The sequence below is a fragment of the Vigna unguiculata genome, chromosome 6, assembly GCF_004118075.2.
Source record: "Vigna unguiculata cultivar IT97K-499-35 chromosome 6, ASM411807v1, whole genome shotgun sequence".
In the NCBI taxonomy this organism is placed as follows: Eukaryota; Viridiplantae; Streptophyta; class Magnoliopsida; order Fabales; family Fabaceae; genus Vigna; species Vigna unguiculata.
In genome coordinates this window covers 24,403,515-24,419,975 of record NC_040284.1, presented here as the reverse complement: position 1 = coordinate 24,419,975, position 16,461 = coordinate 24,403,515, and the positions used below count along the sequence as shown (strand labels likewise).

At 30.8% G+C, this 16,461-nt stretch overlaps 3 protein-coding genes and 1 non-coding gene across 7 annotated transcripts; 1 reads left to right on the top strand and 3 right to left on the bottom strand.

Moving 5' to 3' along the window:
* Positions 1–2,065: 2,065 nt before the first annotated feature.
* Positions 2,066–5,829, bottom strand: LOC114187113 (probable low-specificity L-threonine aldolase 1). Of its 3 annotated transcripts, none has more exons than XR_003605192.1 (11): positions 5,613–5,817; positions 4,939–5,060; positions 4,393–4,840; positions 3,927–4,038; positions 3,566–3,616; positions 3,244–3,315; positions 3,015–3,147; positions 2,878–2,936; positions 2,736–2,805; positions 2,461–2,527; positions 2,066–2,257 (listed from the first exon to the last, which is right to left on the bottom strand). XR_003605192.1 is itself a non-coding variant. In XM_028075247.1 (11 exons), exons 2-11 carry the CDS (start codon positions 4,958–4,960, stop codon positions 2,219–2,221), a joined length of 1,104 nt encoding a protein of 367 aa, XP_027931048.1. In that variant the 5' UTR covers positions 4,961–5,060; positions 5,613–5,817; the 3' UTR covers positions 2,066–2,218. The 3 variants fall into 3 exon arrangements, 2 of the variants coding, with proteins under 2 accessions (XP_027931048.1, XP_027931049.1); XM_028075247.1 differs by having other exon boundaries at positions 2,705–2,805; XM_028075248.1 differs by lacking the exon at positions 4,939–5,060 and having other exon boundaries at positions 2,705–2,805; positions 5,613–5,829.
* A 1,404-nt stretch (positions 5,830–7,233) lies between these two features.
* On the bottom strand, positions 7,234–11,697 carry LOC114187193. Its single transcript, XM_028075361.1, has 10 exons — positions 11,482–11,697; positions 11,220–11,319; positions 11,026–11,130; positions 10,563–10,640; positions 10,224–10,279; positions 9,583–9,640; positions 9,337–9,462; positions 9,130–9,225; positions 8,529–8,600; positions 7,234–7,527 (listed from the first exon to the last, which is right to left on the bottom strand). Exons 1-10 carry the CDS (start codon positions 11,568–11,570, stop codon positions 7,465–7,467), a joined length of 843 nt encoding a protein of 280 aa, XP_027931162.1. The 5' UTR covers positions 11,571–11,697; the 3' UTR covers positions 7,234–7,464.
* A 504-nt stretch (positions 11,698–12,201) lies between these two features.
* On the top strand, positions 12,202–12,274 carry TRNAR-CCG. Its single transcript has one exon. It is a non-coding gene; the product is annotated as a tRNA-Arg (tRNA).
* Positions 12,275–12,816: 542 nt separating this feature from the next.
* On the bottom strand, positions 12,817–14,902 carry LOC114188787 (transcription factor MYB4-like). Of its 2 annotated transcripts, XM_028077431.1 has the most exons (4): positions 14,815–14,902; positions 13,928–14,709; positions 13,698–13,827; positions 12,817–13,510 (listed from the first exon to the last, which is right to left on the bottom strand). In XM_028077431.1, exons 2-4 carry the CDS (start codon positions 14,055–14,057, stop codon positions 13,126–13,128), a joined length of 645 nt encoding a protein of 214 aa, XP_027933232.1. In that variant the 5' UTR covers positions 14,058–14,709; positions 14,815–14,902; the 3' UTR covers positions 12,817–13,125. The 2 variants fall into 2 exon arrangements, with proteins under 2 accessions (XP_027933232.1, XP_027933233.1); XM_028077432.1 differs by lacking the exon at positions 14,815–14,902 and having other exon boundaries at positions 13,928–14,783.
* Between the last annotated feature and the right edge of the window lie 1,559 nt (positions 14,903–16,461).

Sequence of the window (16,461 nt, the reverse complement as noted above, 5' to 3'; positions counted from 1 at the left end):
GAAAACAATACAAATTATTTATTTTCCAGATTAAAACCTACTTATTTATAATTAAAAAATAGACTTTATTTATGTGCTTACATTCTTTTATGATAAAAAGAGGATGAAGTATTTTCAAATAGAATTTTTAAATTAAATTAGGATTGCATTATCTTTTCATTAAGTTTACGTTAATTTGGGTTAAGATAAGGTGGTTTATGTAAAGTTGGGTTGGCTTGAGTTTAAGTTAAATTATAATTATGTTAAGTTAGTTCAAGATAAAATTTAATCAAACTGATTTGGGTTGAGATTTAGTCGAGAAGATTTAAACTAAGGTTGGAATAGTTATGTTAGACTCAAATCAAGATCAAGTTGGATTTAGATTGGATAGAAAAGTTGAGTGAAAGTCACATCAGATTAAATAAGACCTAAGCAAATTGTGTTGAATCCAAACCTTAAAATGAAGTTATGAATGATAAATACATAGTTAAATATCCATTTGTTTTTAATGTACAATATTTAGAAAACTATACAATTATCAAATTTGTTTAAGAATTAATTCAAGTTTTATTTTAGAATTGCATTGGATTAAACATATTTTAACGTTAATCCTAACTTTTTGGATATAGACAATGACTTCTTCAACTTATTTATTTAGTAAATTAATAAAAAATAATTTATTTTACAAGTAAATTAAAATGAATCCAATTATAATTTCAAGTAATATCTCATCCCAATTATCATATAAATCCTATTTCAAGTCTCCAATAACTGTTAAAAAAATTGAACTTATTATCTTTTTGAAAATATACACTAAACTTGTTTTCACAAACAAACACAAATTTTTGAAAGCCTGGAAGAGAATATAGAATTATCTAAATTACTAGATCAATTCTTCCACATCTTCCACCATCATACAACACTGAAATTCACAACCAAAACATGAAGACGATACAAAATTGAACATATCCCAAAACAATTTATGCAGATTTTTTTAAGTAAATAATTAAAATTTGATGAATATTCAGTAACTTTATTTTAAAGTTGGAGGATAAGGAATTGATTTTTTTTTGTTATTTCAAAGTTCTCATGACTGTTTGTTTACTAATACTTAGTACTTTGAGCTTAAGAAAATTTCCCTATAAATAAACACCTTCACACAGGAAAACTAACATTCAAATACTTTACCCTTAAATCCAATATTTTGGTTTAACCTAACTTTAGAACAAAAACAAATTATAAATATGTAACATCAATGCTTTTTTTGAAATGATATAAGAGTTTCTTCTTCTTTTCCTTTGTTTAAATACGAAAATGACACAAGAGTTTGGAGTAGAAAGAAGTGTATCTTTTAAGAATGATAATTCCATTCTGTCTTTATTAGAACAATGATTGATATACTTTTATAAGTGTACACACACCTATTATGAGACAGAAAGAGAAAGAAAAAAAATGTGATGTGACTATAAAAAGTAAAGATAAAAATAAGGTATGAATAAAATTGAATAAAAAAATATTAAAGAGGTAGAAATACATTAACATGTTAATTATCAAACTCTTTAGAGTTGGTTATAATACAAAGAAGAAACTCACAAAAACTTAAGGTGAGTACCTACATATTTAAGTTGTAACATTAGATTATTTTTTAATTTTTATTAATATAAAGTCCATTTAATAAATTTATATTTTTGGATAAATATAAATGTATAACATAGTAACTTGTATATTATATTAGAGGTGTTTATTAGGATGAATTATCTAATAAAATTTGATTTAATCCAATTTAATTAAATTGATTTATAGATTTCATTTATAATTGGAGTAAAATGTGAGTTAATTTTAATTAATTAATTCTTTTATTATTTGGATCTCAATTTAGTATTACAAGAAAATTTTTAAACAATCACTTTTAAATATTAAAATAATTAATTATTATATTGACTTCATATTTTATAAATTAAAAATTGGTGGTATCATAATTAATTTTTAAATTAGAGTCTAGATCAGTTTTTAAAATTAGTTATTAAAATTTTAAATGTTAAAAAATTAATGTCTAAATTACTCTAATTGAAAATCAGAGACTAAATAAGTCAAGGAAATAGAGATTTATCCATAAATATTATTAGTGGCTTCACTGAACATTGTTTCCCAATGCAGAGAAAAGTTTGGAGCTTTTTCACAAAGCTTCATGCTTATTATTCTCATCATGGAATGAAATTGCAAATTTCAGTTTGGTCCATTACTTCCCATTTTCATTTCGTACACCATTCACAGCTTCCTACAGTGTTCAACAAAACACTCTTTCAGTTTCATCTTCCAATGTAAAATCAACATTTTATAGGCACATTTTCAAACTTTAAACCATAAACAAAAATGTCATTTTGAGTAACAGTAACAGATATTTTTGAAGTTTTTGAAGTAGCAGTGTTGAAGATGAAGTGAAAAGTGTAGGGTTAATAATAATGAATTCCCAGTCATCACCTGAAAGCACCACAAGGTGTACTCAACGTCACTTCCAGATATTTGGTGGTGGAACACAATTCTCAATCTGCAAAAAGTACATATTGCCCATAATTACCATCACTTTTTCTCCACCCAAATAATTAGAGAAATGCTTTTCAGAAAATTGACCATTTGAAGAAAAAAAAAATTACATATATCAATGTGACAGAACTTAGTTAATTAATTAATTGCAGATTAAGAAAACAGTAACTGCAAATAACACCTTGATGAGCCAAGTGTCATGAGAAGAATACCATAGTCTTCCAAGTCCTTGCACAGCTTCGATGCTGTAATTCCTGAGCCCTCTTCAATTTCGACATATATCTGCATCATACTATCAATCAAACAACAATGCAAATGCACTCTTATTAATGCTCTCTGCACAATCATACTCACCATATTGGTTTCCACAGCAGAGGTGTTCACTCTAAGGCCTTTAATTTCATTCAATCCATCTAAGACAAAATTTAAAGGGTGTTTAAAATTGAAATCTTTGAAAAGATTAGGACAGTTCAAAGTTGAATAGCATTTACCAGCCAAAAGTTTAGCTTTCTTGTGATCACTTTCTAGCTTTTCAACATTTTCCTGTAAAGCAACAAGTGCAGCTGCACAAAGGATACCAACTTGCCTCATTCCACCACCTAAGGTTTTTCTCAGCCTTCTAGCCTAAAATTGTGTATATTTTCTGCTACTATCAGCTTCTTTCAGAAAGAGATAGAATATAGATACTGTTATATTATATTCTCCCAAAATTTATATTACCTTGCTGATAAAGCTATTGGAACCAACAATCACTGATCCAACTGGAGCACCAAGGCCTTTTGACAGACATACCTAGAATTCATGTATTCAAAGACATGATCGACAATGATTAGGGTTTAGAGTTTAGGGTTTAAAGTCTGATAAAGTATTTTGAGAAGAAAAAAAGATCTTCCTGTATCTTGAAGAATGTTCTTATAATATGAAATTGTTTCTGAAGTCATGAAACAGGTTAAGATTTATATGTTCTTAATTATAACGTATACCTATAGATACATCAAAGAATATTGTCCAAGAAAAGAAAAATGAGAAAAGAAAAACACACCGAAACTGAATCAGCTGCTTGAACAAGCCTATCCACCGGGACACCTAGTGCCTGAAAGTGCATCATAACACAAAAGAGTAAACAAAAAGGCACATGATGAGTCACAAAAAGAACTGAAAGCAAGATCTGCAATAAAATTACAACAATAAGAAAATACAATTGACAGTACAAAAGTAATCACTGGAAAAAAACAAGAACTCAGATTCTTTTCTATCAGGAAATGCCACATTTATGTAGTTGTTAACCATACATGCTATAAAACTAACCAATTCTTTGATGGAGAACTTTTTTTGCTGACACATATTGTTTACTCAGTTTTTGAACAAAATCAAAATCATTACTAAGCAGAAAATTTACTTACAACTGATGCATTAAATATTCTGGCTCCATCAATGTGAAGCTTCAATCCATGTTTTTTAGCAACCTCTCCTACTCTGTCTGTGTATTCAACAGAAAGACATCTACCACCACAGCTGCATTCAACAAAACATACCAACCATCGATAAAGATACAATATATCTTCTGATTTTAATTCTATTGTATATTTTATTCTCTTTTATTATTATCAGATATTCAATATTATGATGAAGTATTAGGTTTTATTTTCTCCTTACACGATGAGATATTATACTCTACATATTGAAAGTTTCTACTAGATCAACATGAAAGCTCTCGTTGATTTCTTCTTCATCAAACACCTTATGTGGATATTTTTCCTTCTCATGACTTATACATATCTGACCATACCGCTTATGTTCTTAAGATTTTTGTTATTATTGTTGTAATATTGTACTGTCTAGAAAAAATTGGAGAGAATAATTGCTTACTTTCCATGAGTATTTTCCAAGCAAATAAGCCTTGTGGTTGGATATACCAATTCTCCCTTTGGATCTCTGATTGCAGCCTCGATCAAAGCAATGTCCATTGTGCCATCTTCATTGTTCTTAACTGTTCTTGGATGCACCCCTCCGAGGGTTGCAATGCCTCCATTCTCATAAATGTGTATGTGGGAATCGTGTCCAAGAATAACTTCACTCCCTCTAATGTCACAGTGCACAAGCACAGATATAAGGTTGGCCATGGTGCCTGATGGAACAAAAACTGCAGCTTCCTTTCCCAACAACTTTGCCATCTCTGTCTCCAACCGAACACAGGAGGGGTCACGTCCAAGAATATCATCATCAACCTCAGCAATTGCCATGGCACCTCGCATTGCTTCAGTTGGTTTTGTCACTGTATCTGACCGAAGATCAACTATCTTAGCTACCATTTTCTCTGCCACCAAAACAAGCCAAAAGGTACATGTTTTTAGTCATTGTTGCTCTTGGGACAAAAATAGAAAAACACAATCGTACAGTGACATTTTTTCCCACCATTATTGGATTCAAATTCCATAATTACTAGACATTTATGTTCCCTGTGGTGCACTACAACATATGATCTTGAAATAGTCTCTATGATTTTTGTCGAGGGTGGATTTAAATCTGACTCAATCCTACAAAATTGACTTATAAGATGAGTTTCCTCTCAATTATATATTTTAAATTGATCTTATCTCTAGTAAGATATATACATATGAAACGTAGGACTTGACATTATTAGATAGTTCTAAAGCAGTCTGATAGCATATGAAACAATATATTCAACAAATAATAAATCTCACTAGAATAAACTCTAATAATAATTATGATAGAAGTGGACTTTAAATCTAACTCGAATTGAATTAACTGAAATTTTGTAGATGCTCAAGCTCTTCACTGAATGTAAGTTGGAAAATAATTTCATAAGAACAAAAATATTTTTCTCAACTATCAATGCAGAGATATGTTCAACAAAGTATCTGAAGCAGAATTATCACCTCTAATAGGTCAGATAATTACTCTCAATTTAGTTGAGCGGAAAATATACGAGGACAGAAATATAAATATATATATATATATATATATATATATATATATATATATATATATATATATGCAAAGAACATGAGAGAAACAAGGAAAGTGGAATAGAATAAAGTCTCAGAAATTTGAAGGGAATTAATTACCTAGATTAGGTACTCCAACAAGATTGCAAGCAAAGCAATTTAAGTGTGATCAAGGAAACTGTATCTATACTACACACTTATTCCAAGAACTTTGTGTTGAAGTGCATGCGATGCTTCAAGATTTGAGGGGATTAAGAAGAAATGAGTTTAATTACTAAGATATTAGTAGGAAGAAGAAAGGAATCATACTGTCATTATTGACATTTGCATTTTATTTTTGTTAATAAACTACATCAATATAATAGGATATTGAATTGTCAATTCATAGTATGATCTCAGTACAGTTTCAATGGATTCCTCCACCAATTATTGGTTTGTTTTTATGCATTGTGTCGTCTATTCTGTCCCATTACAGCCACTAATAAAATTTGAAACGGAACACAAATAATTTAGTTTTTGTCTGTCTCTCCAAAAAGAGGACCTAACCTCTCTAACAACCTACCATACATTTCCTTTCTCTAATCACAATATGTTTTTGAGTCTCCTTCAATGCTATTATCATAATACCAAACGGAACATTACTAAACAAAAATACATATGCGATGAAGATCTCACGTAACAAAAAATAAAAAATAAAAAATCAGTCAGAATCAGATGGTTGTTGAAAAAATAAATATATACATACAAACTTATTATATAGTTTTTAACTATGACTATGATATTATGTAAAAAAAATGTACTTTTAAACTTAAGTTGTTTATAAAATGAAATGAAATTCAAACTTAATTTTACAAAATTCATTATATACAATGAAGTTTTTGTTCATTTTTATATTAAAAATTTAATTTATTTCTAATCAGACTTTCAAAAAAATTGAATTAAATTTAAGAGTTAGACTTAATTTAGATTACCAACAAATGCAAACATATCTCACCATCTCATTCTACTTATGGACTCTTATTTGCTATGCTTGGCATCCTAACAAGATCGCACCACCAAAAGCCTAAAAAAGAATCATGTATGATACCTTATTCTTATTTTGGCTTTTGAAATTATTGCTATTTAATTAAGTATATTTTTAATCTAATTAATTACTTCACATTCATGCATTCAATCCATTCTAAAAGGTAGCATAACATATTCAACAAACTTATCTGAAATGAATATTTTCCAAATCACTTATTTTGAAAACTGTTTTTTTCATTTTAAAATAAGTAGATTAGACAAAAAATAAATCTATTCATTTTATTAAAAAAATAGTTCCAATAAAGCATAAACAAACGAATTGAAACTGTTTATTAAAAAAAATATATTTATAAAATAAACAGATTGAACATACACAAAAAATATTCTTATTTTATTAAAAAAATACTTTTCGAAAAAAGAAAAAACAAACTGACCTATTATACTATTTTTCCATTCTAAAATGAGTTGATGTTTAATTCAAATTAACCTATTTCGTTTTTCCAGTTTTGCGTTTCAGACCCACGTGAAATCGAGAAAACCATTGACACAAAAAGCGACTTAATCCTTCATCGTATGGAACATAACCAAATTCTACATTTTTCTCGTATAAAAGTGTGGTCAAACAAGGCATCTTGCATTGCATGATGGTAGTCCAAGACAGAAATGAGCATTTTATTTAGTTGGCAATAAAATAGAATAAATAAACGAGAAAAACGAGCGAGAGTGCGTGATTATATGTACCACTATGATATGTGAATAGTCAAAATGAATATAAAACACACCCCCAAAAGAAAAAGGTAGCATAAGAAAGTTAACACAATTCCTACTATATTCAAACAAGGAAAAAATACATCTCTTTTGACAAAATTTGAGCTAACACTATAGTGAGGAACAAAAGCAAGATAAAAATGGATGATGACTTTCTTCGTCTTCAGGACAAACTCCACTATCTATAATAAGATGCCATGATATAAAGCATCACTGCCGATGAAGTGGTGATTACCAATTCCTGCAGATACCATAACAGATTGTCAACTTACCAGAAACACACACTGACCAATAGGATAGATACTAACTAGGATTGGCATTCAGCAATAAAGAAAAATGTCAAATAAAACTAGTCACTAGGAGATGTTTATCTTGTTTCCAGAGTACATTGAAAACCAATGCATGCCATAAAATGTGTCATTGAAGAAACAGCATCTTTGTTATGGCAGACAAGAAACCAGACTAGTCCCACACCATCACCCGTAGACTAAGTTGCATGCTACGCGTAAATTTAGTTTAATTGATATTATTGGTCTTTCAAAGATGATAGCAACACAACACTGGTCCACCATTTATAAATATATATCAAATCAATAACATGATCAAATTGGTTTTAAAATTTTACATTTTACCATTAAATTGTTTTTTGGAAGGAAAACCAATGTCACTAATTATCATCAAAGCAGCAATCTTTGGAGAACCTATCTAACTTCACATACATATTTAGAGGCCCAAAATGGATGTTAATTATATAGATGACAAAAGTTATAACATCATGGAAATTTTATATTGTAAAGGATAAACTAACAATGGAATTGCAGTCGACCAAAATGAATTCATGAAATATTAGTTGATACTCTCAACTGTTCAAGGGGAAAAGCCCCTACCATTGCAGCTGTGCTTCGTAAATTTTATTTTGTTACACAATCTAAATTCATATGCTATTTAAGAAACATGGCCACTAAATTAGCTATCTTTATCCTACTTCAGTAGCAACCCATCCCTTCACATCACATGTATTATAAGACAATACTCACGTAACCGAGAAAAAGTTTTAAATCAATAACCATGACATCATTCTTCTCTTAACTGCATCAGGCAAATAGGGAATAAAATGTATTTGGCAAGAAAATTCACATAAAGAATGTCCCAACGTTTTAAAGGCAAAAATACTGCCCGGCACACATCATAATAATATATTTGAAGCCAGGAAGGGCTTGCTCTCAGTGATTTATAGTATACCTGATTGTTGTACAAAAGTGCAGGAATAAAACCACCAGCAAACTCAATTATGTTCAAAATAAAAGTATATGCCTGCATGAGAAGAACCAGAAAGTATTAATTTTCATTTGGAAAATTAAATAATTATGAGACATGCCCATGCCAACGTGTAAAGATGATAAGAAAAAAGAGAACTTCAGCCACATTCAACTACGATAAATATTGAGTGACAAATAAATAGAATATCCAACTTCCATAAAAAACTACAACTAAAACTAGTTAGGGCGTCATTTGCCTGGTTTGGTACTACTAGTGGAAGTCAGTACAAAATAAAAATTCCATAGTTTGGCTACCGTGGTTTTCTTCTTTCATAAAAGAGATTCAATAAAGATTAAAAAAGAACATAATTGATGCATCATACCATAATGAACAACAATTTGGTTTCACATAAAGTAAAATAGGAAAAGGGGGTAAAGAGATGAATTGATCCCTCTTCCTTTCTTTTCTTGTTACAGGAAAAAAAAAACACTATATGTACATCAATTGAAACAGAAGCCAAAAATTTGGGATATCAAAGTACTGATCCATAAGTCACACCAAAAGATCTAAGGAATCATCATACCAAAGATGAAATTGCTACACATCCAAAAACCAAAGCCAATGCTCGGAGCAGTCGTTTCCCCATGCGCAATCCTTCTCCTGTGTCTTCACCCTCTTCCTGTAGCCAACAATAACATGAACTATACAATTCTACTAGTAATTCAACGAAGTGTGAAAACGGAAAATTTCAAAATTTCACAAAAGTGCTGTCATAGAAGATGAGACTCACATTATATATGCGGGTTACAGGAGATTCAAAGGCTTTTAACTTCTCAAAAAGCCTATAAACAAAGGCAAATGCTAAAAACTGCAAAGGTTTATATTCAGCACTGCGCTTAACAAGGATCCATGCTGTCTGCAGAAAGATGATAAATAACTCTGCTTAAACACTACATTTTAAGACATAAGTCACAAGATTGATATGGTTTAAGTATTGATATTTCCCCGAAAAAAAAAAACTCTGTATCCAACTCACAAAAACAGCAGATATTGCCAAGTTTATGCGTATGTCATTTTGACTTGATTTAGTAAACCTGAAATTACATACAAAATAACATAAAAAGTTACAAAGTAGCTATCAATAAAGTGATAGTGATAAGGGGGGAAACAATAATTTGAATAAAAAGTAAAACATGAGAAATAAATGTAATCCATCTATGCAAGCAAGAAAAATGAGATTTGCCTTCCACATTATTGTATTTATAAAAAATTAAAAAAAGAAAAAACTAATCCAAATAGAGAAGATTCCAATCCAACCATCACCTTCTCATAATATGAGAGTATACGGATATCCTAATTAATACTTTTTATTTGATGGTTTGATTGAGTTTTGTCTTGTTTCTAAAAGAGCTATTGAAATAGATTAGATTTACACTATTCGACAAAAACGTTTTTTTCTGAGAGGTGGGGAGAAGGTGGTAATTCATAATGGGGAGATGACTGCATGCGGTAAAGCAATCAGAGATCCTAGCTGTGATTACTAGAAAGGAAACATGTCAACCTAGAGAAGTTAAACATTAAATCATCCATTAAAGTAAGAATTACCAGATATAATAGTAGCAACAACAATATACAGAAAAAAAACTACATTGTTACTAATCATAAGAAACACCAAACCTTGGCCCCCAAGGTAGAATTGGCTGCTTGTCAGCATACTTAATCTCCTTTGAAACCTGCATTTAGTTTAACACACGATTAAGATTTGGAGATGCAAACGAAAATAACAAATTGGAATCTAGGGCAGTGCTAGCAATACACTCTCTTACACATTATTCCTCACACTTTATACTATTGGTTAAAATTTATTGGCGACTACAAACACATCCAAAACTAAATTAACAAAAGTAGCTTGAACCTCAAACGGAACTTAAACAATAAGTATTTCACTGTTATTTCGCCTTCAAGTTATATGTGCGATTTTAAGTGTCCACAGCAAGAAAGATTCACCTACATTACCTTAAATGATCCAAAAGTTACACCCTTTTTCCGATTAGTCAACTGAGCCATCATGAGTTTGTCATATGCCTTTTCCAGCTGAATTATACATTCACAGCGCACAACATCCCACACATTAGTGCATTAAACTTTGAGAAAAAAGAATCAAATATCAATACACATCACTAAGAACCTCAAAAAATAAAGGATATTCCGGTAATTATATCCCACAAGTGAGCCTTACTTTGGAGGACAAGCATTATAAGTAAATTCAACAATATTATACATATTGCACAGCTCATACACACTGTTAACTTCCAAATACGAATGCAACAAATCAACCTTGCCCATTTCAAACTTGGGAAACTAGTTGCCGTATCAGTAATGACAATGCAGACTGTTCCGTAATATTATATGATTGGAATGCCGATTTATGAAAACCATTTCACACAAAATAAAAAAGGAAAAAAAAAAGTCGACCTACTCTGGAAGCAGTTGCTTCATCGCCCTTCATCTCAGCTTCCTTCTTTCTTTTTGCATATGCTGCCTTGACCATGTCAAATTTCTCCAGAGGGCTTACACCTAGCACCTATATGACATCACAGAAACTAAGATACAATTCGAACAACTACAAATTTCAAAGTGTGAACTAATTACAGAGTAGATTTTACTCTTTACCTCATAAGGATTAATGTCACCATCGGAATTGGAGCTCCCTGCCGCAGATGCAGCAGCACAGACAATCTTTCTATCACTCCATGTTGCCGTCTGGGGAAACCTGAAAATCGACACCGAACTGCATTTTATTAACCCGAGAAATCATGTCCACGAGGATATCACAAGAAACGCGTCGTATGCGAAAAACAAACGAATTCGAACGGAAAATAAATTCGTTCTTCGATTCTTACAAACGGATAAGAAAAGAGGAAGAAATAATGACCTGAGAGAGGTTGAAACTTTGGGACGGAGATTGCTGTGGGAGAAACTCAATTTGGGGCAGTGCAGAATGTTCGAGATTCCTAGAGCCATTGGGCGCGCCACTGCAACGATGCAATGTTATCTCTCTCAGTTTATGTCTGAAATTTTAGTTTCATAGGGTTTTGCTTTATCTTTCACAGTTTCTTCTTTCAAAGTTTTATTGTTGCATGCTACTTCTAAATTGTTTATTTTCATGATTATAAAAGTTAGAAAAACACTTATTTATTCTTATGAAATTATTAAAGTTAGAAATTTGATCATAACACACCAGTATTTCTAACCAACAAAAAAAATAAAAAAACTTTGAACACGAGAGAATTGTTTTTTTTAGAATATTTATATGTTTGAATTAATAAATATCATCACTACTAATTGAGCCTTCGTCATGATGAAATGTTTATAACATGACAAAACAACATTTTATATGAAACTTGAAACAAGTATATGCAAATTGTAAAACAAAAACCAAATTGTATAAGAAAGAAGCCATTGATAAAAAAAAAGTAACGGTCAATACAACAAATATTTAGATATAAGGAAAAAAGAAAAACTAATAAGTACACTAAGTAGTAAAAACACTAATAACGAAAATAATGAAATTTTATCTGTTATATAAAGAAAAACCAATAGATTTAATTAAGAAAAGTTGATAAATTAAAATATATTAGGAAGGAAACCAACAGTTCGCGTGGCCTAATGGATAAGGCGCTCGCCTCCGGAGCGGGAGACTGTGGGTTCGAGTCCCACCGTGGACGAACTGTTTTATGATTTTTGAAAATTTTTGAAAAATGTTTAACTGTGGGCAAATGAAATATTAAGTGGGAAAGTAATTTAAATTTTTGCAGAAAATAAGAAAGAAACAAGTCCTAAACTTTCAACATCTGGTGATACTCATCATATCCAAAATCTGCCAAATATTTGTTACTTGAAAAAGTTGCTGCGTGAAATAGTTGTTTTTTGTAGTAATTTTTTCTTAGAATTCAATTAAAATATGTCAAAATAGATGAAAGGTTTCATTTCAATTCTCACGATTTTTCTATATATTTGAAAGATCATGATTCACAAATTCGTCTGTTTATAGGTCGAAATTCTATTGCTCCTTTTTTTCCCAAACATATTTGGAGTTAACTTGTAGAGAGAAAAAGGTAACTCCTTTATCTTGTAACTCAGCTCAATCTCTAAGCTTTTTCGTTTTGGTGTTGAGTTTATTGTAGGTTTTTTTTTTTCACACCTATGGTAACAAAATAATGGTGCGGCAGAACCTTAGCCAAAATAATTAATAAAAGAAAGAGCAAACTTGAAGGGAAAATTTCCCTGGGCTTCAAATAAAATTCAAAATTTCACAACGAAAAATGACAATCAAAAGTAAAATGTTCCTATTTGTATTGTAACTGCCCAACTCATATGCAGTTTCTATTAACAAAATTATTCATTCATCTTTAGTTTTCATCTTCCAATTTGAACCTCCAAAATGGATTTTAAGTTTTTTACACAAACACCAATTAAGCTGAAACCAAAGGTTGACTTGACATCTGTAAGTTACTAAAGAAGCTGGTAGACAAAGTATATCTGATGCATACTAATAATGTCCTAGATTTTCATTGTCTCATGATGTTTGCCCTGATTTGACGAATATATTGTACCAAAATTCCATTTCTTCGCTTAGCTGACAAGAACCATGATTGTCCTCAGTTTCTCCAAAAGTATCTGAGGAGACTGCACCATAAAAGCCAGTACCTACAATAGGTGGATTGATTGGATTCTTCCTTGAGGGTAAACCGTAATTGTCAAGCATTACATCTCCATAGACACTAGAAACTGCACTTGAACTTGACGAACTATTTGCTTGAGCCTCTTGCAAGATATGCGATGAAGCATTGCCATTTATATGCACTCTACTTTTTTGGATCCTCTTCTTCAAATGGGTATGCCAAAAATTCTTTATTTCGTTGTCTGTTCTTCCGGGTAAGCTTGTCGCTATAGCAGACCACCTAAGCATCAAGGGGTGATCATCATCAAATTTTCATACTTCACCAAATTCAATCACATTCAATTACATCTCTTACATTAAATCATAATAATACCAGGAAATCATATTCATGGTGTTTCATGCACGTAGAGAAGACAATAGACAGAATCAGAAGATATTAGAATGAATACATGTTATTAGATGCTCACCTATTTCCAAGAATTTCATGCAGCTTTAGGATGGTATCTTCTTCTTCCTTGCTGAATTTCCCTCGTTTAATATCTGGCCTCAGGTAATTTATCCAACGAAGCCTGCAACTCTTGCCACACCTTAACAATCCTGATTAAACAACCATGTCATATAATCATACATATGTTTGTTTGTTTAACCTTTGCTGGTGTTTACACAGAAAATGTTGCTAACTAGAAGAAGAACTTACCAGCTTGTTTAGGAAGGGCACGCCAGTTGCCATGGCCATATCGTTGAATATGAGAAACCAATATCTGATCTTCCTCTGCAGTCCAAGGTCCCTTCTTCATTCCCATGCTCTCACAGCAAGGAGTCTTCATAGTCACAGCACAACACAATAATGTGTGTCCTTTTCCTCTGTACTATGGAGTAGTAATAAGTTTGGTGGCCGCTTAAGCTCTTTCAAGGTAGCTTCGGTTCCTTTATGATTACTATACCAGAGAAAATGTACATGTGGTCCAAATAAACAGCATGGCTTTCAAAACAAAAGTGCATGAAAGTGATCACATGATCGATGACATCCCCTTTTTTGTGTGATAAAATTCCAAACTAAAGCACGCACGCACACAGAGACTGTTGAAATGAAATTAAAAAAATACACATAATCAGATTTGTAATGATGTTCAGAGAGATGTAGCACTAGCAGAAACTGCTCCCACAATTTTATATGCATTGTGTGAGAAAGTAGCATTGGTTTGTAGAATCCAACTCCAAAGGACTTTCCAGGTTGCTTCTCTTGTAAACTTGGGGCATCTGGTAAAGGCTAAAAGTAATGATTGTTTTGGGCAGATAGGTCAAAAGTAGTATGCGCGCGGCAGGAACATTATGCACTTCTTGATCATGTTTTCTTACTGTTTCTGCCGCCTCTTTCCATTGTCCCCGTGAAGTGCTAGTTACTATCTTCAATCTAATGCTTTTTCTTTTTCCCCAATTTTCGATTTTCCCAGCCACGTATAACAACAAACACCTTAGCTACAGAATATATATACATGAAAAAAACAGTGCTCAATATTTATTCAAATTATTCAGATCTTGCTAATATTCTTAATTACACACATAACAAAACGTTGAACTCACTGTTCTGCGCACTAGCATTGATGATGAAGAAGAAGAAGGGTACGGGCTTTGAATCCATGCAAAGCATTCCATGAACATGTCTCAATGAATATCGTCCCTGGTCCCTCCTTAAAAATTAGGCAAGTGGGTTTTTCAAGAAAAAAAAAAAACGATTTCTTGAAAGTTGTTAAAAATCATAATATTTTAAATATCGTTCTTATTTCTCAATAAAAAATATCTATATACTACTTATTTTTTATATTTAAATAATAAAATTCTCTTTGTGATGATATATCTTTAACTTAACTAAATTAAAAAAATATCCATACACGAAAATGTTTCGGTCACGTTTAAGAAGGGTGTGTCGGCATGCCACGTCAAAGTAATTTAATGAAAGTGAAAAAAAGTTCATTTATTTATAATAATAATAATTATTATTATTATGATAGGATATATAATAATATTAGTAATGCAAGATTTGACAGAATAATCTATCTCCGTATCTCTTTGGGCTAATTATCTTTAGAGTAGGTCAAATTATGATGATAAAGGTTGACTTAGTGTTAAGAAAAAAAAGTTCTTCTTTTTTTATCATTAATTAATGAACTAAAATATTTATGCATATCTCAAATTCCAAAACATTGAACTTGGACCACTATCGCGAAACTCAAACAATCACATCACATGTTGCCTCTTTGTTTTGTATTTAATTTGAAATATTTTTAATACAATGAAATTTGAGTTATATATTTGGTTTAATTATGTCTTTGGTCTCCATTTTGGAGTCAAAATCTCAAAATGGTACCCAAATTTTTAAAAGTCTCAAAATGGTCTCCTTTTTTGTTGAAACGTCTCACGATTGCCCTTACCGTTAAGTCAACGTTGACGCCGTTAGAGGGAGTGTCACGTGTCAGTTCCTCGATTTTTTGAAATTTTTTTTGAATTTTTTTTTATTTTTATTTTTTTTTTTGAATTTTTTTTTAAATTAAAAAAATTGCCACGTGTCAAACTGTCATCGTGCCACGTGGCAGTGACAGTGACACATGTCAGTATTACGTCACGTGTCATTTTCTTAGTCTCAATTTGGACCCTTTATTTTAATTTGTCTCAATTTAGTCCCAATTTTTGTAAAAATTAGCAATTTTGTCCCTCTCTAAATTGAAATCAAATTTAATTTTGTATAAATGTAAACAAATATTTCCATCAAAATTGATATTTCAAGTAAATATTTTTAACCAAATTAAGTTCATTTAATTAATATTTTACATTGAACTTTATTTAAAATGGTTTAAAAGTTGTTAATAGAAAATAATGTTAATAGAAAAAAATTCATAAATTACCTAGTTCATGTTACAATAAAACACATATAAATTTAAAATTTTAAAACAATTTTAAGTAAAGTTGAATGTGAAACATAATTTTAACTAAACTTAGCTATATTAAAAATATATAATAAAAATATCAATTTGAATACAAATATCAAATTTAATAAAAATATTTGTATAACATTTATATAAAATTAAATTTTGTTTCAATTTGAAGGGGGACAAAATTGCTAATTTTTACAAAAATTGGGACTAAATTGAGACAAATTAAAATAAAGGGATCAAATTGAGACTAACAAAATGACACGTGGCGTAATACTGACACGTGTCACTATCACTGACA